Raw genomic sequence first — 22323 nt, 5'->3', positions numbered from 1 at the left:
CATATGACTTAATTTCATCATCTTTTTTGACAACGTGTCCTTGGGTTCTCTCTGCATTGACGCACATCAGCCAGATTCCTGCTCCATCAGGACTCGACTTCCTGAGAGAATGCTTGATCTTTCATTTTCCCACAGACGCGTATCATGATCTGACTGTCGAAATCACAGGACTCTGGAGAGCAACATGCTGATGTCCAGTACAACTGGAAAGAGTGGTACGCATCCTCTCCATTCTGACACCGGAAATGCCACATATCTGTCTGTGATTGTGGATCAAAATCTTCCCAAAATTGACTGTGGAGTACAAGTACATACAGCTTGAAAGCATTTGAGTTTCATATTATGAAGACAAATGATGTCAGAATGTTGGATCAAATATTCCTCTTCCTGCAGTTCTTTTCTAGTAATACTTGTTTTAAATAAAGTTATTGCTGAGCTCAACTTTTCAGAGAGCTGGGCTTTTATTCTGTGCTTTCCCCACAGAAACATGCTACTGACTCAGCAGTGAAGAGAAACGGGTTCAGATGTTTACAGCCTTCAGACGTGATGATGGCTTCATTCAGGAACAGAAGGTCAGACATCCATCATCCATCTTCCGCCATCACTGACGTCATTGTTGAAACAACAATTTCAAAACATTATGTTTATATTTTATGACAAACAAAAAGCAGCTAGGTCATGCGGAACACAGATGCTCAGGATTCGGGGTCGTCTGCAGGGCTTCGGTATTTAGATGATAAAAAGGTTGTTATAAGGCGTTTATATTTTGTTTCTGTGTGGTTGCAAGGGTGTTCAGGATGGTTGCCAGGGTGTTCCTATAAGCTTGCTAAGGTGTCATGAGTGATAAAGGGCATTGCTATGCAGTTTCTAAAGCAACCAACAAAATATGTTATAAGAATGTTTTGCTAACATTTAAATTACGTCTTCAAAAAGAACGTTTTGTTAGTGTATGTTTCATAAACGATGTTAGAATTTTTTTTTTAGCAACATCTTGTAATGTTTTGAGAACGTTTCGCAAAACATATAGTAGATAAACATACAGTAATTGCAAGAACACGTTTTGATAACTTTAAGAAAACGTTTCGAGAATGTTCTATGAATATACATTTTTCTATTGTCCACCAGACACAAATCAGTTGACGACTTCACAGCTTTCTCTCTTGACATATTTGTCCAACAACTACAAGTCGGACATGAGAGTCTTTCACATCTCCTTGGCAACCGGAACCAGGGGCTGCCTTGGGTCTTCTGCAGGGGCTGGTCTGAGGTCAGTCCAAACAACTCAAATCCAATTCTTAATCACAGCGACGGCAGATGAAAAGACGGATGTCTGGCAGGCCGCCAGGGGCTGGTGAAGGCTTGGTAATGGGCAGGAATGTGTAGGAGGTACAGAGGTGTGGTCTCTCCAAGATAGAGACAGACGGTCGGAGCAACTGTGCATTCAGTGATACGCGAACTGAAGCAGGTGGATATCGAGAGCGAGAACGCCTGGAGACAGACAGACCTTTAGTACGGTGAGTTCATTGAACATTTTGCCTGACAGTAAGCTTTGTATTTAAAAATTGCTTTGTTGAATAGTTATAATCGTGTCGATTTTTCTTGAATTTTCTTTAATACACTCTCTTAGATAATCTCATGTTGTCACAAACCTATTATTTGCAAATGCAAAAGAACGCTTTAAGAGAATGTATCTTTCTCTTTCATTGAAAGTGAATAGGGGCTGGAGCCGCTACGCTTCAAACAGATCAATGCACCATAGCACTGAAATAGTCTATGAGAGCGTATTTGAAGTTTTCTACCAATTTTCTCATAACTCATAATTGTGTCCATGTGCACATGCTTGACATCTAGATTGTCAGAAGACGTTAATGATATAACAAAGTCTACCGAAGGGAACTACTTAGCGGTTTCTGGGTTTCATCGTGTCGCGTTTTGGAGCTCATTGTTTGTTTGTAAATGTCAGAACATTCAGGAAAGAAGAGAAAGCCACACAGGAGGGACACTCAAAATGACAGAATTATGGGTGTACTGTTTCTTTAAACGGCAGCTCTCTCACAGATGTGTGAGAACGAATTCAAACATCAGGAAGCAAACACCTGTCAAAGTCATATGGTACATTTTCACACATCTTGATTAGGGGTAAAAAAATGTCTCGCAGCTGTTTGGTCTGCCGTTGTGTTTAAAAGAGGCTGTAAGGTCTCTGTTAGCTCTTAAAAACCTTTATTAGTACAAGATGTGGTCGGGATCGAGGTCTTCCGCCCGGAGCGAGACTCCAAGAATGTCCCTCTCCTGCTGTGGACAGAAACAAACATTCACCCTTTGCTGGACAAATCACAGTACGAATAGACAAATGTATTGTCTTCATGGCTGGCTACTGGACGTCAGGCAGAATTCAAGAGATTTGGGGGTTTTCATGATGTCTGCCCTTCAAATGCAACATCAAAGTCAACCCCCTTGGCCAGCAGCTGTGGGTGGTTTCCCCTCTGTACACCCCCTGCAACATTACCACTATTATAGCAATGACCGTAACATCATTACACTGTAACAAGTGGACAGGCTTTTTGTTTTCTGTAGGCGATCTATAGGGATTCATAGTTTGGGCCTGAATAAGCTTTTGTTCTTGCCAGTGAAGGATGCAGTTTCAACACATTAGCATCCGTAAAGAACAAGTGGGGTAATCTGTTACCCACAGAGTGAACTTTTAAAGTAAAAGAGCGCATAGATATGAAACTTCTGTCATTTATTCGTTCGGCATAATAGGGTAAAGTTAACATATATTTACTTTACAAAGGTGTCAACAAAATCCACTCGCAGGGTTCCTCGAGTTTCATTCACGAGTCCCTCGTGAGTTTTATGAGGCAGCATACAGGATGGACTTAAGTGGCACAGGAAACATCTCTGCCCTGCCTTAAGCTGACTTCCTGTCTCTTAAAGGTTAAATGTCAGGCTTCCCGGCTTCAGCAGTTTTGTGATGTAATGTCACTTTTGGCTCCTCTAAATGTTTCCATTCGGAGTATAAAACACAGTGTTGTGAAACCGAGTTAAATAAGATTTGTTCACTGGGGCACGTATATAGAATGGTTCAAATCTATGTTTATTTTAAACACATCGTTCCCAACAATATCAACTATTAAAGAAGTTGTAATGGTTTTAATAGGATTTGTATTGGTTTTAAAGGAAACTATAAAGGGTTTAGTGATGGAATCTATCGGTGGGATGTTGAATTCTACTGGAATAATGCCCAAAACCCACTAGAAAAATTTGTTTCGTAGGGGTTTTTAATGGACAAAGCGAATCCCTGCTGAAAAAAAACAATAGAAACCGTTAAACAAGTTATAATGGTTTTAAAGGAATTTGTATTGGTTTGAATGGAAACTGTGATGGTTCTACTGCTATGCGATGGATTCTATTGGTGGGATGTTAAATCCTATTGGGATAATGCCCAAAACACACCACAAAAAATTATTTTGTAATGGTTTTAATGGAAAAACTAATGGTATTTTGATGGAAGCCATACGAATTCACAGTACACAGGTTCATTACTTAAGTAAAAGTACAGATATCCCTTGCTAAATTTGACTCAAGTACAAGTAAAAGTACTACAGTCAGAAGTGTACTTAAGTAAAAGTACTGAAGTACATGTTTTTAAAAGTACTTGAGTATCAAGAGTACAAGAGTACAAGTACTGCCACGGTGCTTACATTTATGTACAGAAACGTCCTACATGGAGTTACGAAAGATGTTAATGTTAATACCTTGGAGAATGTAAAAGGAATTTAAAGTAAAATCAAGTAATTTTAATCTTTTTACCATGTTGCTAGAGTTTTAATGGATTTTTGCACCCACATTTAAACCGAACCGTTTTAAACACACCGCATACTCAAGAACATCAAAGCAAATACTCCGCTTACATTAATGTGTAATATTAGAAAATAAAATTCAGCAAAACATCATGTGTACAAGTGAGTTTCTCTGTGGCGTTTCATCCAAACCTGTCGAAATTTCCTCAGACCATACAAAAACGAACCACAACGAAACCAAATGATACCACATTTATAACCACAAAACTTAAAGAAAGTAGTAAAAAATAACCCACAGCCAGATGTTGTCATAACCACCACCAACGACTACGTTAATCGACTATGAGACTAAACTATAAACCAACCATTGATGAGATTCAGCAAACAAGATTAAATATAAAACATGTCTTACCTTGTCGCAGGATTGTTTAGCCTTGATTCTTTCAGCAGGGTTATGAACCATCAGCTGTTTACCATTAAAACCATTATACGATTCCTTCAATCCTTCATCTAGTTTCCTTCATCCTTCATCTAGTTTCCTTCAATCCTTCATCTAGATTCCTTCAATCCTTCATCTAGATTCCTTCATCCTTCATCTAGTTTCCTTCAATCCTTCATCTAGATTCCTTCAATCCTTCATCTAGTTTCCTTCAACCCTTCATCTAGTTTCCTTCAATCCTTCATCTAGATTCCTTCAATCCTTCATCTAGATTCCTTCAATCCTTCATCTTGTTTCCTTCATCCTTCATCTAGTTTCCTTCAATCCTTCATCTAGATTCCTTCAACCCAACCCTTCATCTAGATTCCTTCAATCCTTCATCTAGATTCCTTCAACCCTTCATCTAGATTCCATCAATCCTTCATCTAGATTCCTTCAATCCTTCATCTTGTTTCCTTCATCCTTCATCTAGTTTCCTTCAATCCTTCATCTAGATTCCTTCAACCCTTCATCTAGATTCCTTCAATCCTTCATCTAGATTCCTTCAACCCTTTATCTAGTTTCCTTCAACCCTTCATCTAGATTCCTTCAACCCTTCATCTAGATTCCATCAATCCTTCATCTAGATTCCTTCAATCCTTCATCTTGTTTCCTTCATCCTTCATCTAGTTTCCTTCAAACCTTCATCTAGATTCCTTCAACCCTTCATCTAGATTCCTTCAATCCTTCATCTAGATTCCTTCAACCCTTTATCTAGTTTCCTTCAACCCTTCATCTCGATTCCTTCAATCCTTCATCTAGTTGCCTTCAATCCTTCATCTAGTTTCCTTCAATCCTTCATCTAGATTCCTTCAACCCTTCATCTAGTTTCCTTCAACCCTTCATCTAGATTCCTTCAATCCTTCATCTAGTTTCCTTCAACCCTTCATCTAGTTTCCTTCAACCCTTCATCTAGAATCCTTCAATCCTTCATCTAGTTTCCTTCAATCCTTCATCTAGTTTCCTTCAATCCTTCATCTAGATTCCTTCAAACCTTCATCTAGTTTCCTTCAATCCTTCATCTAGTTTCCTTCAACCCTTCATCTAGTTTGGGTCTTTCTTCGGATTAAAAGGTGTTTTATCGGTTCCCATCTGCGAGATAACGTCCCCTAATAGAATCCAACACATTCCCACTAGAGACCATTACAGTTTCCATTAAAACCAATACAGCTCCCATTATGACCTTTAGACCCTTTGAATTTCTTCGATTTCTATTGTTTTTCACTCTTTTTTAAGCACGTAAAGTATGGGCTGTATACCAAGGTATTGAATGAATATTATTAAAACAATTGGTACTTGTTGCAAGACCTTTACTTCTGTCTTAACTGTTGGTTCCGCCCTCTTGTGATGTGGCGAAGAATAAACACAAATCCGGAAGAAGAAAAATGCAGAACTCGATAAAAAAATCAACTGTTTCTCGCACAGTGAAACGCGTTTCACGTCTTAACTTAACCCCTTCAGCGCTTCCGTAGAAACGCTTCTTCATCCCCAGCGGAGAAGCGCGGGCGGAACCAAATCACGGAATGGGTGCGACCGACGCAACAAATGTACCTACAATCTGCTTTAAAACCACGAAAAACAACTACAGTAAATTACGACAGACTAATGTTTATTAATTACAAACCACTGTATAATAGCAGAGGATATATTTGACGGTTAAAACAATCGATCCAATGGCTTCCTAAGGCTGGGTTCCCTCAACAGTGTTCAATCGTCCGAGGGCCGAAGTCTCCGCTCGTTTAATCATGCGGTCAGATGATCCAGCTGTTGTATCAGATCGCTTCGCGAGCTCAGGGCAGGGATTTTAAGGACTTTAAAACAATGCGAGTGTTAACTTTGTGTTAAAATGGCATCGGGTGGATCGCAGTTATGAGGTTTCGCGATCGAATAAATAGATAGACGCAATGTTTAGTGCTGATGAGTGATCGGACGGATCGCCGGCGTGCTTGAACGGATTCAGTCCGATCCATGCAGGTCAGTCTGTTCTTTAAAAAGTGGTTACGATTAACTTTACGTTGTGTCACTGTTTTGAAAGTTTAAAGAGGAAGCGATTTGTAACGTGAAACAATTTAACAGCATAACAATCAATCTGAAAAGCATGTCAGAAGAATACTATGGTGTACTAAAGGATAATACCATAGTACACTTGTGTGTGTCTTATAGATACTACAGTGTACTTGACTAGTAAATATTATAGTTTACTAAAGTAGACTATTTATTACAGTTGATCAACTGTACTGTTGAACACTATATATATGCTATAGTATGCTATAATGAATACAGTCTACTACTACAGTGAATTAAATACTATAGCTTGCTACTGTAAGTGTTCTATTCTATACTTTAGAATACTACATATAATACTATAGTTTTTATACTATATATTCCTATACTATGCTACAGCATACTACAAATTAATCGTTTATTTTAGTTCATTATATTTGATAGTATACTACAGTGTTTATCACTGTTTATCAGTGCACATGTGATACAAAATACTATAGAATGCTATATAAAGTCTACTACTATAGTTATTAAATACCATATTTTACTACTGTAATTTAACCAGTTTATAAGTATATTTATACTTCACTTATTAAAACTACATATAGTACTATGTAATGCTATAGTTTTTAAACTATACAACTCTTATAATATGCTGCAGCATACTGCAATTTAATAGTTTATTATATTTAATTATATATGATAGTGAATTATATATGATAGTATTCTACAGTATACTTATACTACAAAATGCTATGTATATAATAATATAGTTTTTATACTTTATATGTATGTAAAAATGAACATTTATCGGACGATACCGATATGGCCGATAATTTATCGTGCATCCCTAGTATCATTGTATTCATTTTATTGTAGTAAAATATGTTTTATATCATCGTGTTTCACCCTCAAAAATGATGGTGACACACAACTTAAACATAACCGTAAACCTCTTAATAAGTGCTTCCCCCAAGAGAACCCATTTACAGCATCCACAACGTTGTTCCACCTCTCGGATTTTACAGATGGACATTTAAGATGTTCACAAGCTGTTTTGTGTTTCAGGTCTGAGATGGATAACGTCATGCGTCCCTCAGGGAGGGCCCGACCTCAATCAATTTCCTGGCTGCAGGTCCTGTATTTGATGCACGTCTGGACCTGTTTACAAGCTCAGGTATTGAAAACCACTCGATGGCCGCTGTATTCAGGCAAGCCTCTGCTGTTGGCTTGGAACGCCCCCACTGAAGACTGCAGACCTCGCCACGATATAATCTTCCAACACGACCAGTTTCAGATCGTGGCATCTCCGAACGAGGGTTTTACGGGTCAGAACCTCACCATCTTCTATAAGGACCGTTTGGGGTTGTACCCTTCTTACGAAGCGGATGGCACCGCAGTCAATGGCGGGCTTCCGCAGGTCACCAGCATAACGCAGCATGTACAAAAGATGCCGGATGGCGTCAACAAATACATCAAGGACTCTATGTCCAAAGGCCTCGCCGTGATTGACTGGGAGGAGTGGCGGCCCCTCTGGATACGTAACTGGGGCCCTAAAGTAATTTACCGCGACCGATCTCAACGCTTAGTTTCTGAGAAGAACCCAACCTGGCCCCAGGATCAGGTGACCAAAGTGGCCCAGCAGGAATTCGAGCTCTCGGCCCGCAAATTCATGTTGGACACTCTCAGAGAGGCCAAGAGACTACGGCCCCATCAGCTCTGGGGGTTCTACCTATTTCCTGACTGCTACAACCACAATTACCAAACCAACCTGACAAATTACATGGGACACTGTCCAGATGTGGAGGTAAAGAGGAACGATGAGCTCAAGTGGCTCTGGATGGAGAGCACGGCTCTTTATCCGTCTATATACATGGGAAAGATGCTGAAGGACAAGGTGTCCGGAAAGCAGTTCGTACGGAACCGGGTCAAGGAGGGGATGAGACTGGCGTCTGTCGGGGACGGTGCGGCCAGGCCCGTGTTTGTCTACACGCGGCCCACTTATGGAAGCCCCACTCCTCCTAGTAACCCCCCTGAACTTCTGCTGCTGTCAGAGGTGAGGGTTTTATGAATAAATTCAGTCATTTATTTACCATCATCATGTGTTTCAAACCTGTATGACTCTTTCTTCTGTGGAACACAAAAGAAGATATTTTGAGAAATGTCTCAGAGGTTTTGTGTTCATATAAAATCAGTGGAAGTCAAGGTTGTTTGGTTACCCCCGTTCTTCAAAATATCTTCTTTTGTGTTCTGCAGATCAAACGATCTTTGGGTGAACTGTTCCTTTAAAACTTGGTGGCAAAGTGTTTTAAAGCACCTGATTTTTTTTATTTGTGGATAAGAAAATTTTTACCTCCGAGTAAGACTTAAAGTACACATCAAGCCCCCTAGAAGTAACCTAAGGGTACAGTATTTATGGCACATAATTCACCCCTTTGAAGGATTTAAACGTACAACCTTTTGGTCTCCAGCCCAGATCTTTAACCCTTGCATCAACATATTTGTGAGGCGGGTTGCAAAAAAACATTAAGCTACATAAAAACGTTTAGGCGATTTATGACAAGACAAGAAACGCATATATACGTGTGATGGTCTGTTGGCTCCTGAAGTCTTTTGGAGGATTCCCGATTGGTCCTGAGATTAACGTATATCAGGAGCCAAGTGGCATGCTTTTTGTTTTCTTGGCGGCGCGCGAAGAACTCGATGGGACGCAGGTGTAGAGAATTTAAGCAGAGCGATACATATCATGGCTTGTCCTAAATATAGCACCAAGGCAGGGTCGTCTCTGCTTTCCAGACACAAAGATTCAGCTGTGTTCAGCATTGTTCCTTGGGTCCTACTGGTCCTTGGAATCGCATGCCACGATGCATTCAACTGCTCAGATAACCAAGGCCCTGAAGTTAAGTTCAGCATGTACTAAATATGATGCTTAAATACATGTTTAGAATGTCTCAGCTTCCTGCCGAGCAAGAGCCGACGAAGCCTGACAAAAGGTTCATTTGAGGTGTGCCATGTATGTATTTGACATGGTGGTTTATCGAGTTAAGTACGTTTGACCTCAAATTGTGTTTGTATTTGGCCTCATGTTGCATTTTAGGTTCCTCAGCATCTGTTTTCCACTGCTATGAAATATTCGTCAACCAGAGAGAAATCCAAACTTGTGGTTTTATCACCAAACTCTCCAAATTTCTCAACGACAGGTCTCAAACAAGCAAAATAGAAAACTGAGCCGAGAGAAATGCCCCAGTTCTACTACAACAAACACTGGGATTTCTTGAGGTATTATATTTATAACTGAATTAACTTTTCAGTGGTTTAACGTCGAATTAACTCTCCAAGCTGCCGATGGAGGTCAGCACAGAAATGTCTCGTAAAAGGTTAAAAATAAACTGCTGTAAAAACTTGACAGTAATTACGTTTCAGGTAATTGAAACCGAACTTGTTTTACGATGCTGCGTCGTACGTTTACGATGCCTCGCTGCCGAAGTCGAACAAATCATGACAACACAGCAGTATTTTGTTCGTTATTTAATAAACTAAAAACTGACGTGAATACTGTTGAAAGTAAACATAACACAAAGTTTTCTTCATTCACCGACCTGGGTTATTTATTTTAGATCCTGATACCAAACGGGTTCACAGCAGATAACATTTCAAGGGTAATAGGACTTCTTAAATATTTGAGTTTGTTATAAACTATCAAATCTGTACTCTTTGATCTCAAAAATCTGAAGTTGTCTAGATAATAAATGAATGTTTCGTTTGTGAAGGAGCTCTTGGGAAAGTTTGTTTTGTCTAGAAGGGGGTGACGTTACCTTCTGGATAGAACAAATGAATGATTGTGAGTCATCACAGCATTAAGACAAAGTGTGTGGTCACAATGGAAAATTGAGCTCTTTGTCGTCAATTACCGGTGACGCTCGTCGTGTCACTCTTCACAAATATACAAACTGTAGACTGTTAAACAAATATGCACGCAGACGTTCTGTTCGAAAATACTTTCTTAATAAGGTTTGTGCTTTGAGATTTGATGATGCAGAGGGATTATTTGCAACACCACGATGTCTTTTTCCATTTGAGAAAAAGTAACTTGTGCGAGGAACTGGCTTTAATATTCGGTGATAGATGAGCTACTATCTAAAACACATGTTTGGCTTCCTAACACGGGTCAGATCATAAGTTAAGTGTTATAAGTTCAGCTAACTTATTTCTGTCTCTCCCCTTTGTAGATGGATCTGGTGTCTACTATCGGCGAGAGTGTGGCATTGGGTGTCGCCGGCGTTATCTTTTGGGGCGATTCCACGTATGCCAGCAGTCGTGTAAGTTCCACGTTTCTATTGCAAAAGTGGTAGACCGATTATGGTCGAATGTAGAAAACAGGGTGTAGTTTCTATTATAAATATGAAACTGCTAGCTAGCTCTAGTTGTTTATTTTGATTGGATGAGGTTTGATATCTCGTAACGGCTTTGAATTTTTTCGTTGTTTATGACTCCAAGTCTGGGTAATTCGATTCTGATTTGGCTTCTTTTGTGGCTTTTTTTCATCGGCAGAGTAAAAATTAAATAGGGTTTTGCCTCAAATGAAAGCTATTTTTTTTTTTATTACATTTTAGTTTTTAGAAGCAACCGTATAAAAAGAAAACAAAAATGGAACAGATATGACAAGCTATCAGCTAATTTTGCCTATTTTAAGCCTTGCCCAAGACATCGGTTTGAACGTTTTACCACGCTATTGCACAAATTTACCAAAATATCCTGTTTAAGTAAACTCTAAAAGTTGTGGTTGGTTCTTCCTCTTGTTCCCTCCAGGCGAGCTGTTCTACATTGAACGAATATCTGCGAGGGCCGCTGGGTCGGTACCTCCTCAACGTCACAACGGCTGCAGAGCAGTGCAGCCGGGAACTCTGCAACTTTCACGGACGCTGCCTCCGCAAACAACCCGACACGGACACGTACCTGCATCTGAGCCAGAGCACCCACAGCATAGAGCGTCAGGGGAACACTCTGAAAGTGTCAGGGCAGATGGGAACAGAAGAACGCAATCGCTTACGAGAAGAGTTCCAGTGTCAGTGTTACAATGGGTACGTGGGGGAGAACTGTGGCCAGAATGAGCTGAACAACAGGGCGATGGGGTTTTGGACCACCTATTTGCAGGCTCTTCTGCTCCCGCTGGTACTCTTAGGGTTCCTACACTGAGGCTGGGAGAACTACTCTGAGGATACACCAGACCTTCTCTTAGGGAGATGGGCTAGGTCGACAGGAGACGGAAGTCTTTCGTTAGTATTTGGACGTCGAAAGCACAAACGCTAACATGGAGGCTTTTTGCAGAATAGCGATGGCTATGTAGGGTTGTTTGAACACAGAGCCCCCTGCTGTATGGGAAGCAGAACTGCAAGCAGACAGAACTCTTCAGTGTGTTGTTGTTGTTGTGTGGACGTGCCTTTTTTATATAAATGATGTGCTATAGATCTGGAAGTCTGTCATCCAAGGCCTTTCATGTTTTATAACTTATGTAAGACCTTCCTTTGTCCTGTCACACTTGTGACACTGCTGCCTCATCAAAGCTTGTTGGGAATCTGTTAAGAACGTTAAGATGTCGAGGTCATGTTTGTATATTCAATCTTACTGCAGACGTTTTGCTACAAAATGCATCATTTTCATGAACTCAATTTTTTTTTAAGTTTTTGAACTACTTCATCATATTCACACTTTGACCACTGCTGGATGGTGAGACATGATTTGCTTAACTTGCTCATGTACATATCAAGTCAGTATATTGCAGATGTTTTTGCCTTGATGCCTTTCATTTCCATTTTTCTTTATTTACATCTGCGGGGTAAACTGGTTATATATTATGTTTATGTTTATATATATCCAGAACTAAGTTGGAATGACATGTCATGATCCTGTGTTTTTGACATGTTGAATGAACCATGTGACCGTAAAACTGTGTTTGTATTGGTTTTCGTTGTGGTCCCTCTTTATCCAGATTCAGTACAAAGGAACCTCTTTCAGACAAAAATAAATCAAAAATATGCCTTTTTTTGTATTAAGCTTGATGCCAAATTCAGTTTTGCTTTCCAGACTTGTATAACAAGAAGTTTACAAGACCTTTTACTTCCAGAATGAGTTTCATCAGGTGTTTGAGAGTTTATTATTATTCTGAAATTGTCTGTTTATATTTTTGCAATAAATCTTATAAGCTTTAAGACTGTGGACTCCCTTTTTTGAATTTCCCCTTCATTTCTAATGTACCTTCAGTCACTTTCTGTTATAGATCCGAGTAAACTGAAAGAGTGCGTGTGTGTAACAAGTTTGATTCCCTTGAGAGGAGCCTGTGTGTCAGATCTGAATAACCAGAAGAATATGGACAGGAGGCCCAAAGTCTGAGATTGTCACATTTGCTTACATTGAAGTCCACTACATGCTCTTTGAAACATTCTGAGATCATCGTTTCCTCCGGTGATCTCATTCTTTCGGACCCCACTGTGTTTATCAGATCTATATCTCTAAAGAAGTGGCTGTACTTTAGATCTTAAACACAGATTTGTAGATCCATATTTACTCTCATCCTCACTGTTGGTTTCTTCCACCCCTTCGTTTTCAGGGTCCTGCCCTAGTTTCGTTACTTTAAGGGGGGTAGACGGTGCCAAATGGAACATTATGAGGCTGGCAGTACAGAGAACGCCTTGTGTTTTAACACAAACCAGATATCCAGTCTCGGCTAGGTTTCTTCTCATTATCCCCCCCCCACACACAGACCTCCAAGACCCCCAGCAGGGGCCTTCCGTTCGGGATCCTCCGCTCATTTACTGTTATGTCTGAATTATAATTCAGGAATCCGTGGCTCAGACTGTTCGCAACTCCGTCGCAATATGGAATCCACATGTCTTGCATGCTTTCCTGAGGACATCATCTCTACAATTAGAGAAGACCGATGTAAGGCCAATAACTTGGACAGAAATAACATCATTTAATCTTTGGATGCTTTTTTCTATTGCGGTCAAATGACAGCCTTGTGCACATTTTCAACACCTTAAGTGTGAATTTTCTAGTTGATGTGATTGAATAAAGGTTAATGTGTTTTTTTCACTATTGCAAGCACTGTGGTGGTAAGGCAGCAATCCATAGAGCTATAAAGACGTGAAATAACATGCATTTAAGAGACATTATTTCGCAACCACACACAAGAAACGACGAACAATGTGCTTGTAACCACAGGAACGAAGAACGGGCAGTAGGCGGAACTTAAGCAAGGGTGCGCGTGTTTCCGCACGGAACTATTATTGTGCGCGGCGCGATTGAGCAGCGCGAGTGTCTGTCAGTACATGCGAATTATGATCAATCTCAAACTTTCACAACATCATCGATTATTTAACATTTCTTTCATTTTTGCGTCTTTAAGGTACGTATTGAATGCACGATCTATTTGCCACGCGGTCGCTTTATTCGTAAAATTATATAAGAAGCATCATCTGCGCACTTAGGGTGCCGCTATTATTACAAAAATACAAATAACGTTAATGTACCCGCAATACTTGCCAATGACACAAATGAAGAATGTATTGTGTCATTTATATGGCATGCTATGTTAAGTGTCATCCTCTCAAAATGGAGTCCGATTCTGCAGTAATTAAGGGATTAAACGGGGTCGGGTCGTTTTCGTTACGCGCGTCAGCTTGCTGTGTTAATCGTCTGACATCTTATCAATGCAGATCATGAATTTTTTCCGCAACCGATTGGTGGTTTTGGGGCTGGTGTTATTGGCCACGGTGCTGCTGTATCTGCTCCTGCCCTCCATGCGTCAGGGCAGTATGGAGCCGTCGCTGGAGGTGCAGCAGCGGATGGGAATAATCGCCGCGTCCCCGCCATCACATGCGCAGTCCGGCATCAACATCACGGTGAGGACGGGACAGCTGCCCGGGGACCCGCCGCTGTTCTTCAGGGAGGCTTTGCCAGTGGACAGCGCAGGAAGACAGATTCTTCCCAAGTAAGATCGGATTGAATTGATAAATGAGTCAGTTAGGTTACTGGTTAGTGCACTGGCTGTGTCACAAATTCTAGCGAGCACCCTACCTAGGGAGCGTCTTGCCTTCGCCACAATGTCAAAGCAGAGTTAAGAAAGACACACTTTGTCTCATAAATGGGTACAAATAAATCGTCCTGTGGTGTGACAGCAACATTTTAAAACAACGTATTAATAATATATCATTTTATATTTGTACTTGTATTATTAGCACCTATCGTACTATTGCATGACGTATCGATTATTGCTCCTTGAATTCTTTGCAAGTCGCTTTGGATAAAAGCATCTGCTAAATGTAAATGTAAATATTAGTAATATTTATAATATAAAATGGCATAGGAGAGATTTATCTTAGATGTCCGGTTTATTAGTCAAGAATCCAAATAGCTGTTATTTGCTTGGAAGTATTGCACACAAACATTAACCGTGTTTTTTCTACAGCATAAAACCACAGTAACAACAAATGTACTATTGTCTCAACACAGAAACCTTTGTTTGACTTTAACTAATTAACATAACTAATTTATTCTTAAAGGAGTAGTTCACCTTCAAAATTAAAATTTTGTCATCATTTACTTACCCTCTTGTCATTTCAAACATGTATGACTTTCTTTCTTCTGCAGAACACAAAAGAAGTTATTCTGAAGAAAGTTGGTAACAGCACAGCCCCCCATTCACTTCTATTGCAACCAATGCAAGTGAATGGGGGGCTGTTAACAGCATTCTTCAAAATATCTTCTTTTGTGTTCTGCAGAAGTCATACAGGTTTGAAATGACAAGAGGGTGAGTAAATGATGACAGAATTGTCCTTTTGAAGGTGAACTTCTCTAATTGTGGTTCCTAAAAGAGGTCTGCGAGAGAACATCCATAATGAAAATCAACCAAATTAACTATAATCCGACTGTAATTACGTCAGTTAATTTTCATAATGTTTCACCCTTTTCTAACATGCATCTAACATCATGTATTAAATCCGCTCATTTTCGTTGTTAAGCTTAATAAGATGAATTAGTTGAATTCATAATTTCCGTCAATTGAATTCAAGCTTTATTAACAGGATCTTTTCTCTATCAGGTTGCAGATGGTGCTGCTTCACGGTCAGGCATTCACTTCTAAAACCTGGGAGGAGCTGGGAACACTCGTCCTGCTGGCCTCGAGTGGATATCAGGCCTTGGCCCTCGATCTGCCCGGTACTAACTCCTTCCTTTCATTTTAACAGCGTACTAATTTCTGAGATGTTTACGATGTTAGCAACGTCGAGGCCATCGGTCCAAATGCATAACATGAACAGCAGAGGTTGAGACGTGGAGTCTTTTGCAGGTTTTGGGAACTCCCCTGACTCTGAGTCGGTAAAGTCGGACCAGAGCCGCGTGGACTTGATTAAGCGTTTTCTGGAATCTTTGGGGGTCAGATCACCAGTGTTACTGAGCCCGTCTATGAGCGGCCAGTACGCCCTGCCCTTCCTCCAGAGACACAGCGCCCAGCTGCACGGATTTGTGCCCATCGCCCCTGTGGGCACCCGCAGCATCACCCCTCAAGAGTATCGGGACATCCAGGTGTGATGTTCGCACATTTCTAATTTGGACATTTTGTTGTAATGCTCAGTTAAGTTGAATTCTTTTTCTCTGTCATTGTTTGTGTCATAGACTCCCACACTGATCCTTTATGGGGAGTTGGACACTAATTTGGGCGCCCAGTCCCATAAGAATCTGATTCAGCTGCCCAATCACACGGTGGTGAAGCTGCCGGGAGCAAGACACGCCTGCTACATGGACAAACCCCGCGAGTTTCATCGCGCCTTGCTCGACTTCCTCAGCAAACTGGACTGAGAGACAGACAGACAGACTGAGACAGACTAAGTCTTCAAAGAAGAAAACAGACTAAAGAAGATACCGAAAGATAAAAATAAAGAAATGCAGAGGCAGAGCAGAGACTAACAACTCTTTAGCTTTTTGCGAGTTGGCCAAACATTCGGAAAAAAAAACAACGCACTGGAACGGCCATTTGACTTCTTGTGTGTGCGGCGTTATGAAATTAAATGTTAAAATCTATCCACAAAAAAAACTTTAACGATTAGATATTGTAAATATGACTCTGTCTCGGTGGTTTTGTGACGGGTTCAATGTTGTTTGGTTTTCAACTTTCTCCAAAGTATCTTTTTCTGTGTTTTGCAGAAGAAAGACAGTCATACATGTGAAAGACATTTTGTTTTTGGATATGGTTTGGGACTTCACATTATTATCTTACAAAACATTTTTTAGCTCAAGTGTTGCTGACAATTTTAGTCTCCTGTGGCACACAAAACTCTCCATGGCAAGAACTGACTTCTTGTTTATTTGTAGCAAACCATCTTACTGCGTCACGGAAGGAAGTGTAGACTTTTCACACCAGCACTTGGCACATGGAACACTATATGTAGCAGGTGTTTGTGCCAATGACTCAACCCATGGTTTCACGAGCTGAGAACTAGAGGAAGTTTTGTCTGTCAATTCGCACCTTATTATTAAATCTCGCAGTGAGTAGTTCCTTGCGATATTCTATGACTATACTAAGACTGCAGAGAAAAATAAAGGTGTTCCTGGAATCATTAAATGAATTGCAGATGTGCCCTCCTCACATATTTCATATTGCATCATCGGTTCACATATTTATTGTTTATTTGTTATGCTTTTTCCTGGCAAACTGAATTGTGTGTGGTATTTATGTGCTGTGGTCTTTTTTGTATGTTTATGACCTGTAAATATGAATATGTTGTACAGAACAGAGAGGCATCTCTGTAATGTCGATATTTCTAACATCAAAACCTGAAATCCGTCTCCACCGAGACTCAATTCAGAACAACAGGCAAGGTACACCAGAACCGTGAGGTATTTTTGTTCGGTGCAAAATAAAGTCAGTTCATTTTAATTTTTGCATTTGTGATGTATATTTATAATACAGCAGATCATCACATCAATTCACTCGTATACATAATAGTAATACAGATCGTAAACTTTTACGTAGTATTACAATATATTATTTATATGTATATATAAAATGTGTAAAACGTAATGACTTTGAATCAATGAAGAATTATAAATTAAGCCTGACTTTAGAACTTTTAAAGGTATAATAAAAAAGAAGTCTACTTTAATGAAAGATATATAATACAATTATACATTTAAATAAAATATTGATGTTAAAATGATAAATAATAAATAAATAAAATATTTTGAAGAAAAAAAACTGTCGTGCTGTGTAAAAAGTTTAAACCCAAAACGTTGCGCTATTCGTCCATATCGGCAACCTGTGAGCGCATTGTGTGTGGGCGTGGCCAAGCCGAATCGAATGATTCCGACGTCATGACGCACACCACGCGCTCGACCTGGGGAAGATGGCGACTGTGTACATCACCCTAAACTGAATGGCCGAAAAGCAGCTACGAGATTCGCGAGATTCCCCCCATCTTCCCTTCATCGCGTCCCGCAGGACGTTCACACACACGCGCTTCCGTTAAAATCGCGGCGATCTGACTAGGATGATAATATGACCCAGAAAAAGAAGAAGAGGGTGAATCGCAGTTTGTTGCTGGCGAAGAAAATCATCATCAAGGATGGAGGAGCGGTGAGTATCCGCTCCTTATAACCACGTTTAACGTCGTATAAACGTCGTGTTTGAAAACACGGATGCGATGATTCAACATCAGATGATGTATAACATCACCTGTCATTGCGTTTCCTCTATGTAACCATTACAGTCTTCACAAAGATTTAAAGGGACAGTACACCCACAAATACAAATTCAGCCACTGTTTATTCGCCCTCATGTTGTTCAAAACATCTAAATGACTTTTTCTTATGTACAACACAAAGAAGTCTCAGTGGTTTTGTTTGTGTCCATACAATTGAAGTCAATGGCATTCAATGCAATGTGTCCTCTCTCTCTCCAGCCTCAGGGTTTTGGCTCTCCCAGTGTTTATCATGCAGTTATCGTCATATTCCTGGAGTTCTTCGCGTGGGGGTTGCTGACAGCACCTACTTTGGGAGTAAGTTTAACTTGGATAATAAACAGGTTCAATAAAGGTCCCATGGAGGTGTCACTGATCTCGTACGTTTTCTGCGTCCGCAGGCCCTCCACGAAACGTTTCCCAAACACACGTTTCTCATGAACGGCTTGATTCAGGGAGTGAAGGTACGCGCTGCGGTTCTTTTGTTTTAATAGTGTTCCGTCTGATTGTGACGATTGACGTCCGCGCGTCTGTCCGCAGGGTCTGCTGTCGTTTTTGAGCGCTCCTCTCATTGGTGCTCTGTCGGATGTTTGGGGAAGAAAGTCGTTTCTTCTTCTCACAGTGTTCTTCACCTGTGCTCCTATTCCTCTTATGAAGATCAGCCCTTGGTTTGTGATCAATGGCTTTTGTTTGAACGATATGACATTTGGTTGATCCTATTGGTCGCGCAGCCACCGTGTGACCTAACCAATTCATGCTATACGACTTTAAGTTCTCAATGATTTAATTTGACCTCGTTTAATTTTTTTGTTTTGTTCGAAATATTGTATTTCAGGTGGTATTTTGCCGTCATCTCTGTATCCGGAGTGTTCGCCGTTACCTTCTCGGTTATTTTTGCCTACGTGGCCGACATCACCCAGGAACATGAACGCAGCATGGCTTACGGCATGGTACGTATGAACGATCCGAAAAAGCCTTCGCTGTTGAATCTCTGTTAATGCTTCAGTCGTTGTCTTAAAAGGTTTCCGCCACATTTGCGGCGAGTCTCGTGACAAGCCCGGCGATCGGAGCGTATCTCAGCCAGGTCTATGGAGACAGTCTGGTTGTGGTTTTGGCTTCTGCTATCGCCATGCTGGACATCTGCTTCATCCTGGTGGCCGTGCCCGAGTCGCTCCCTGAGAAAATGAGACCGGCGTCCTGGGGCGCTCCGATCTCATGGGAGCAAGCGGATCCTTTCGCTGTGAGTTGAGCTTTGATTGCTTTGTGTGTATAGCGATCGCAAACAGTTACGTTTGTTTTATGGGATGTTCTCCGTTTCTTTGCAGTCTCTGAGGAAGGTGGGCCAGGACTCGACGGTTCTCCTCATCTGTATCACAGTGTTTCTGTCTTACCTGCCTGAGGCTGGACAGTATTCAAGTTTCTTTCTGTATCTGCAACAGGTCAGTCAAGGCAAAGTTTTATTTTGTGAATCGAGTCTGTGAAAATCTCTACACAAAAGGCCATAAAGTTGTCTCGTCTTTGTCGTTCAGATTATGGGATTTTCCCCTGAAAGTGTTGCTGCGTTTATTGCTGTTCTCGGGTTGCTCTCTATTGTTGCTCAGGTCAGTATATTTAAGGTCGATTTATTCTTATGAAGGGTATACGGTGGTAAATGGTTTATAATTTGTGTTTCTCTGTACCTGCAGACTGTAGTGTTAAGTTTACTCATGCGTTCTATTGGGAACAAGAACACAATTTTGCTGGGATTGGGATTCCAGATTTTACAGCTCGCTTGGTACGGGTTCGGATCGGAGCCATGGTAAGACCCACTACCTTAATTTGTGTTTTTGTAGTTTTTTATGTTATTTATATTTTGTATTTGCTTCTATTTTAAATATTTTATGTCAACAACTGATTTTGTAATTTTATTTACCATTTAATCTGACCAATTATTATTAAATGTTTACTGTTTGTTATGTTCTTGTGTCATTTGACTATTTATCATTAATTATACATCTTTGTTTAATTTGATATCAAGTAGTCTTCATTTTTTTTATAATTGTTCATTTATTAATTAATTATTAACTATTAACTGTTTACCAATTTTGTTATATGCTTTTGTCATTTTATTTTATTAATATTTCATTTAACACGCACACATATTTTTGTTTGAATGTCCGGATTTCATAATATCTCTTTTAGTTTCGTTTTTCATTTCCATTTATTTACTTGACGGCCTCCGATAAAATTTATACACAATCATATGCAATTTTGTAGGATGATGTGGGCAGCAGGAGCTGTGGCCGCCATGTCCAGTATCACTTTTCCCGCTGTGAGTGCCCTGATCTCCCGCACGGCCGATCCGGATCAGCAAGGTCACTTTTTTATTTGATCTAGTTACGCGTTTTAAACCAAACCGGGGCACTAAACATCTTTCTCTTATTTCCTCAGGCGTGGGTCAGGGTATGGTCACGGGCATCCGCGGACTGTGTAACGGTTTGGGTCCAGCCCTTTACGGTTTCATCTTCTACATCTTTCATGTCGAGCTGGACCAGGTTCCAGGGAAAGAACCGGATGTGCACCATCGCGATCATCAGCAACAGGTGAGTAAATGCACATGGTTTTGTTTTTAAACTGAAGAGTTACATCTGCTCGCTACATCGCTTTTAATGGTTTGGATAACTGAAAGAAGATTCTATTTGGAAACACATTCTGAAATCACTTTGGCTTCATGTTATGCGTTTCTTTCTTTGTGTGTTTCCCCAACAGAGCTCAATAATCCCGGGACCGCCGTTCCTCTTTGGTGCGTGTTCTGTGCTGCTAGCGCTCCTGGTGGCGCTCTTCATCCCCGAACACCCCCATATGGGCACTCGTGCGGGAAGCTGGAAAAAGCACACGTCACCCCACGGGCACCCGCATAGCCCCCACCCGCCCGGAGAGGCCAAAGAGCCCCTCTTACAGGACACTAACGTGTGATCGGCTGTTCGAGTACGGGTCCGATGAAAGAGCTACGCATGGAAGCTGTTGTATATTGAATCGTAAAGCTATATCAGAAATATTAGAAGTCAGTCCTTGTTTGGAGATCCACCTTTCTGCAAGCATTTCATTGAAATATACCAAAATATTTCTTTCGGGGTGGAAGATCTCTAGAATTTGGATCAGTATCGTGAATAGAGCACCACTTTTTAAAGAAATGTGTATAGAAGAACATATATTTAATGACGGTTCTGTCTAAAGGCACTATTGCTATGGCTTGTATTTATTCTTTTATTTGGTTTTGCCTTTTCTTTCTTTTTTACCTTGCTTTCTGACTTGTTGTAGCTCTTCGTTACCATAACTCACTCAGGGACATTGACCTGGTCAGGGACGTATCCGAAAACAGCGTGTTTCCCGATCAGAAGGGTCGAGCGACATCGCAAAATACGTGTTCTCGTGCAAGCGAAACAAATTTTAGCCAAACTAAAGCAAATTAAATTTTGTCGTCAAAACATTCGCCAGAATTTGAGCCAAATTTGTGCAATTGTAAAAAGACGAATACAAGCTACTGCTCAAGTTGTTTGTAAATGTTAACAAAAAATCATTTATGGAACATGTGGTTGTGCTTCATCATGAACGGCCTTAACTTGATGGTTCAGACTTTCAACGTCACAATGGAATGATCGTGGTACAGCTTCATATCGTTTGTTGCTTATAAGTTTAACTGATGCTTGTTTTTTCATACCACTTACAAACAATGGTGCCTTCCCCAGCTTACGACGCATTGTTGATGGGAATTCGAACATGTAAGAGAATCAGAAACAAATTAGATACATCAGACATCTTGTAAGACTCTTACTAAATTCGTAGATCAAGAATGCATTATGTCTCTCAGTCTGGATTCATTTAAGCCTCGCGTTTATCTTTTGAAACCTGTTTTCGTTTACGTAAATAAAACTTTAAAAATGCCAACCGACAGTTGTGCGTTTGCGAGAAAAGGTGAAAGTTGCCAGTGGCCTTTCTGTATTTCATTTAGTTAGAAACAGATGAACGAGTTTGTTTTGAAGACGTTTGACCAAATTTACATTTTATTGGAGAGTTCATATTAGTTGAGTGCTTTGGATATTTATGAGTTTCTGTAATATATTTCACTTCATTTCAGTGTGCTTTTTTACGTTCTGTGGTTCTGTTGTGCTGTCTTCATTCTTAAATTTTAACATATGGTGGATTTTTTTGACTGATGTAAATATACCGCAAACATGCATTTCAATAAAAGTTGAATATTTTGATGTAAGGGCGATACGGGTGTTTGTACTTTAATCTTTGAATTTAAGTGAAATGAGTCTTCATTAAA

General features: G+C 40.3%; 3 protein-coding genes across 4 annotated transcripts; all 3 read left to right on the top strand.

The window, feature by feature from the left end:
• The first annotated feature begins 1259 nt into the window (after positions 1-1259).
• hyal2b (hyaluronidase 2b) lies at positions 1260-12494 on the top strand. 2 transcript variants are annotated; one of them, XM_079471001.1, is made up of 4 exons: positions 1260-1514; positions 7351-8338; positions 10512-10601; positions 11092-12494. In XM_079471001.1, the coding sequence occupies exons 2-4, from the start codon at positions 7358-7360 to the stop codon at positions 11476-11478; spliced, it is 1458 nt and encodes a 485-aa protein (XP_079327127.1). In that variant the 5' UTR covers positions 1260-1514; positions 7351-7357; the 3' UTR covers positions 11479-12494. The 2 variants fall into 2 exon arrangements, with proteins under 2 accessions (XP_079327127.1, XP_079327126.1); XM_079471000.1 differs by lacking the exon at positions 1260-1514 and adding an exon at positions 5628-6252.
• Positions 12495-13480: 986 nt separating this feature from the next.
• abhd14a (abhydrolase domain containing 14A) lies at positions 13481-17259 on the top strand. The gene is made up of 5 exons (XM_079471957.1): positions 13481-13687; positions 13998-14272; positions 15383-15498; positions 15629-15864; positions 15955-17259. Exons 2-5 carry the CDS (start codon positions 14001-14003, stop codon positions 16135-16137), a joined length of 807 nt encoding a protein of 268 aa, XP_079328083.1. The 5' UTR covers positions 13481-13687; positions 13998-14000; the 3' UTR covers positions 16138-17259.
• A 332-nt stretch (positions 17260-17591) lies between these two features.
• On the top strand, positions 17592-22295 carry mfsd14a1 (major facilitator superfamily domain containing 14A 1). Its single transcript, XM_079471669.1, has 12 exons — positions 17592-17911; positions 18237-18332; positions 18416-18478; positions 18555-18682; positions 18850-18964; positions 19036-19254; positions 19340-19453; positions 19544-19615; positions 19700-19812; positions 20271-20368; positions 20445-20596; positions 20763-22295. Exons 1-12 carry the CDS (start codon positions 17834-17836, stop codon positions 20967-20969), a joined length of 1455 nt encoding a protein of 484 aa, XP_079327795.1. The 5' UTR covers positions 17592-17833; the 3' UTR covers positions 20970-22295.
• The last annotated feature ends 28 nt before the right edge of the window (positions 22296-22323 follow it).

The sequence above is a fragment of the Barbatula barbatula genome, assembly GCF_947034865.1.
Source record: "Barbatula barbatula genome assembly, chromosome: 13".
In the NCBI taxonomy this organism is placed as follows: Eukaryota; Metazoa; Chordata; class Actinopteri; order Cypriniformes; family Nemacheilidae; genus Barbatula; species Barbatula barbatula.
The sequence above is the reverse complement of the archived record's forward strand: the minus strand, read 5'-3'. Positions and strand labels throughout refer to the sequence as shown.

Excerpts from the sequence above, each read along its gene's own strand:
- mfsd14a1 (XM_079471669.1), top strand. The coding sequence starts at position 17,834 with ATGACCCAGAAAAAGAAGAAGAGGGTGAATCGCAGTTTGTTGCTGGCG. Across the intron at positions 18,333-18,415 it reads TGACAGCACCTACTTTGGGA|GCCCTCCACGAAACGTTTCC; the intron begins GTAAGTTTAACT and ends CTGCGTCCGCAG. Across the intron at positions 20,597-20,762 it reads ATCGCGATCATCAGCAACAG|AGCTCAATAATCCCGGGACC; the intron begins GTGAGTAAATGC and ends TTTCCCCAACAG.
- hyal2b (XM_079471001.1), top strand. The coding sequence starts at position 7,358 with ATGGATAACGTCATGCGTCCCTCAGGGAGGGCCCGACCTCAATCAATT. Across the intron at positions 8,339-10,511 it reads AACTTCTGCTGCTGTCAGAG|ATGGATCTGGTGTCTACTAT; the intron begins GTGAGGGTTTTA and ends TCCCCTTTGTAG. Across the intron at positions 10,602-11,091 it reads CCACGTATGCCAGCAGTCGT|GCGAGCTGTTCTACATTGAA; the intron begins GTAAGTTCCACG and ends TGTTCCCTCCAG.
- abhd14a (XM_079471957.1), top strand. The coding sequence starts at position 14,001 with ATGAATTTTTTCCGCAACCGATTGGTGGTTTTGGGGCTGGTGTTATTG. Across the intron at positions 14,273-15,382 it reads GGAAGACAGATTCTTCCCAA|GTTGCAGATGGTGCTGCTTC; the intron begins GTAAGATCGGAT and ends TTTCTCTATCAG. Across the intron at positions 15,865-15,954 it reads AAGAGTATCGGGACATCCAG|ACTCCCACACTGATCCTTTA; the intron begins GTGTGATGTTCG and ends TTTGTGTCATAG.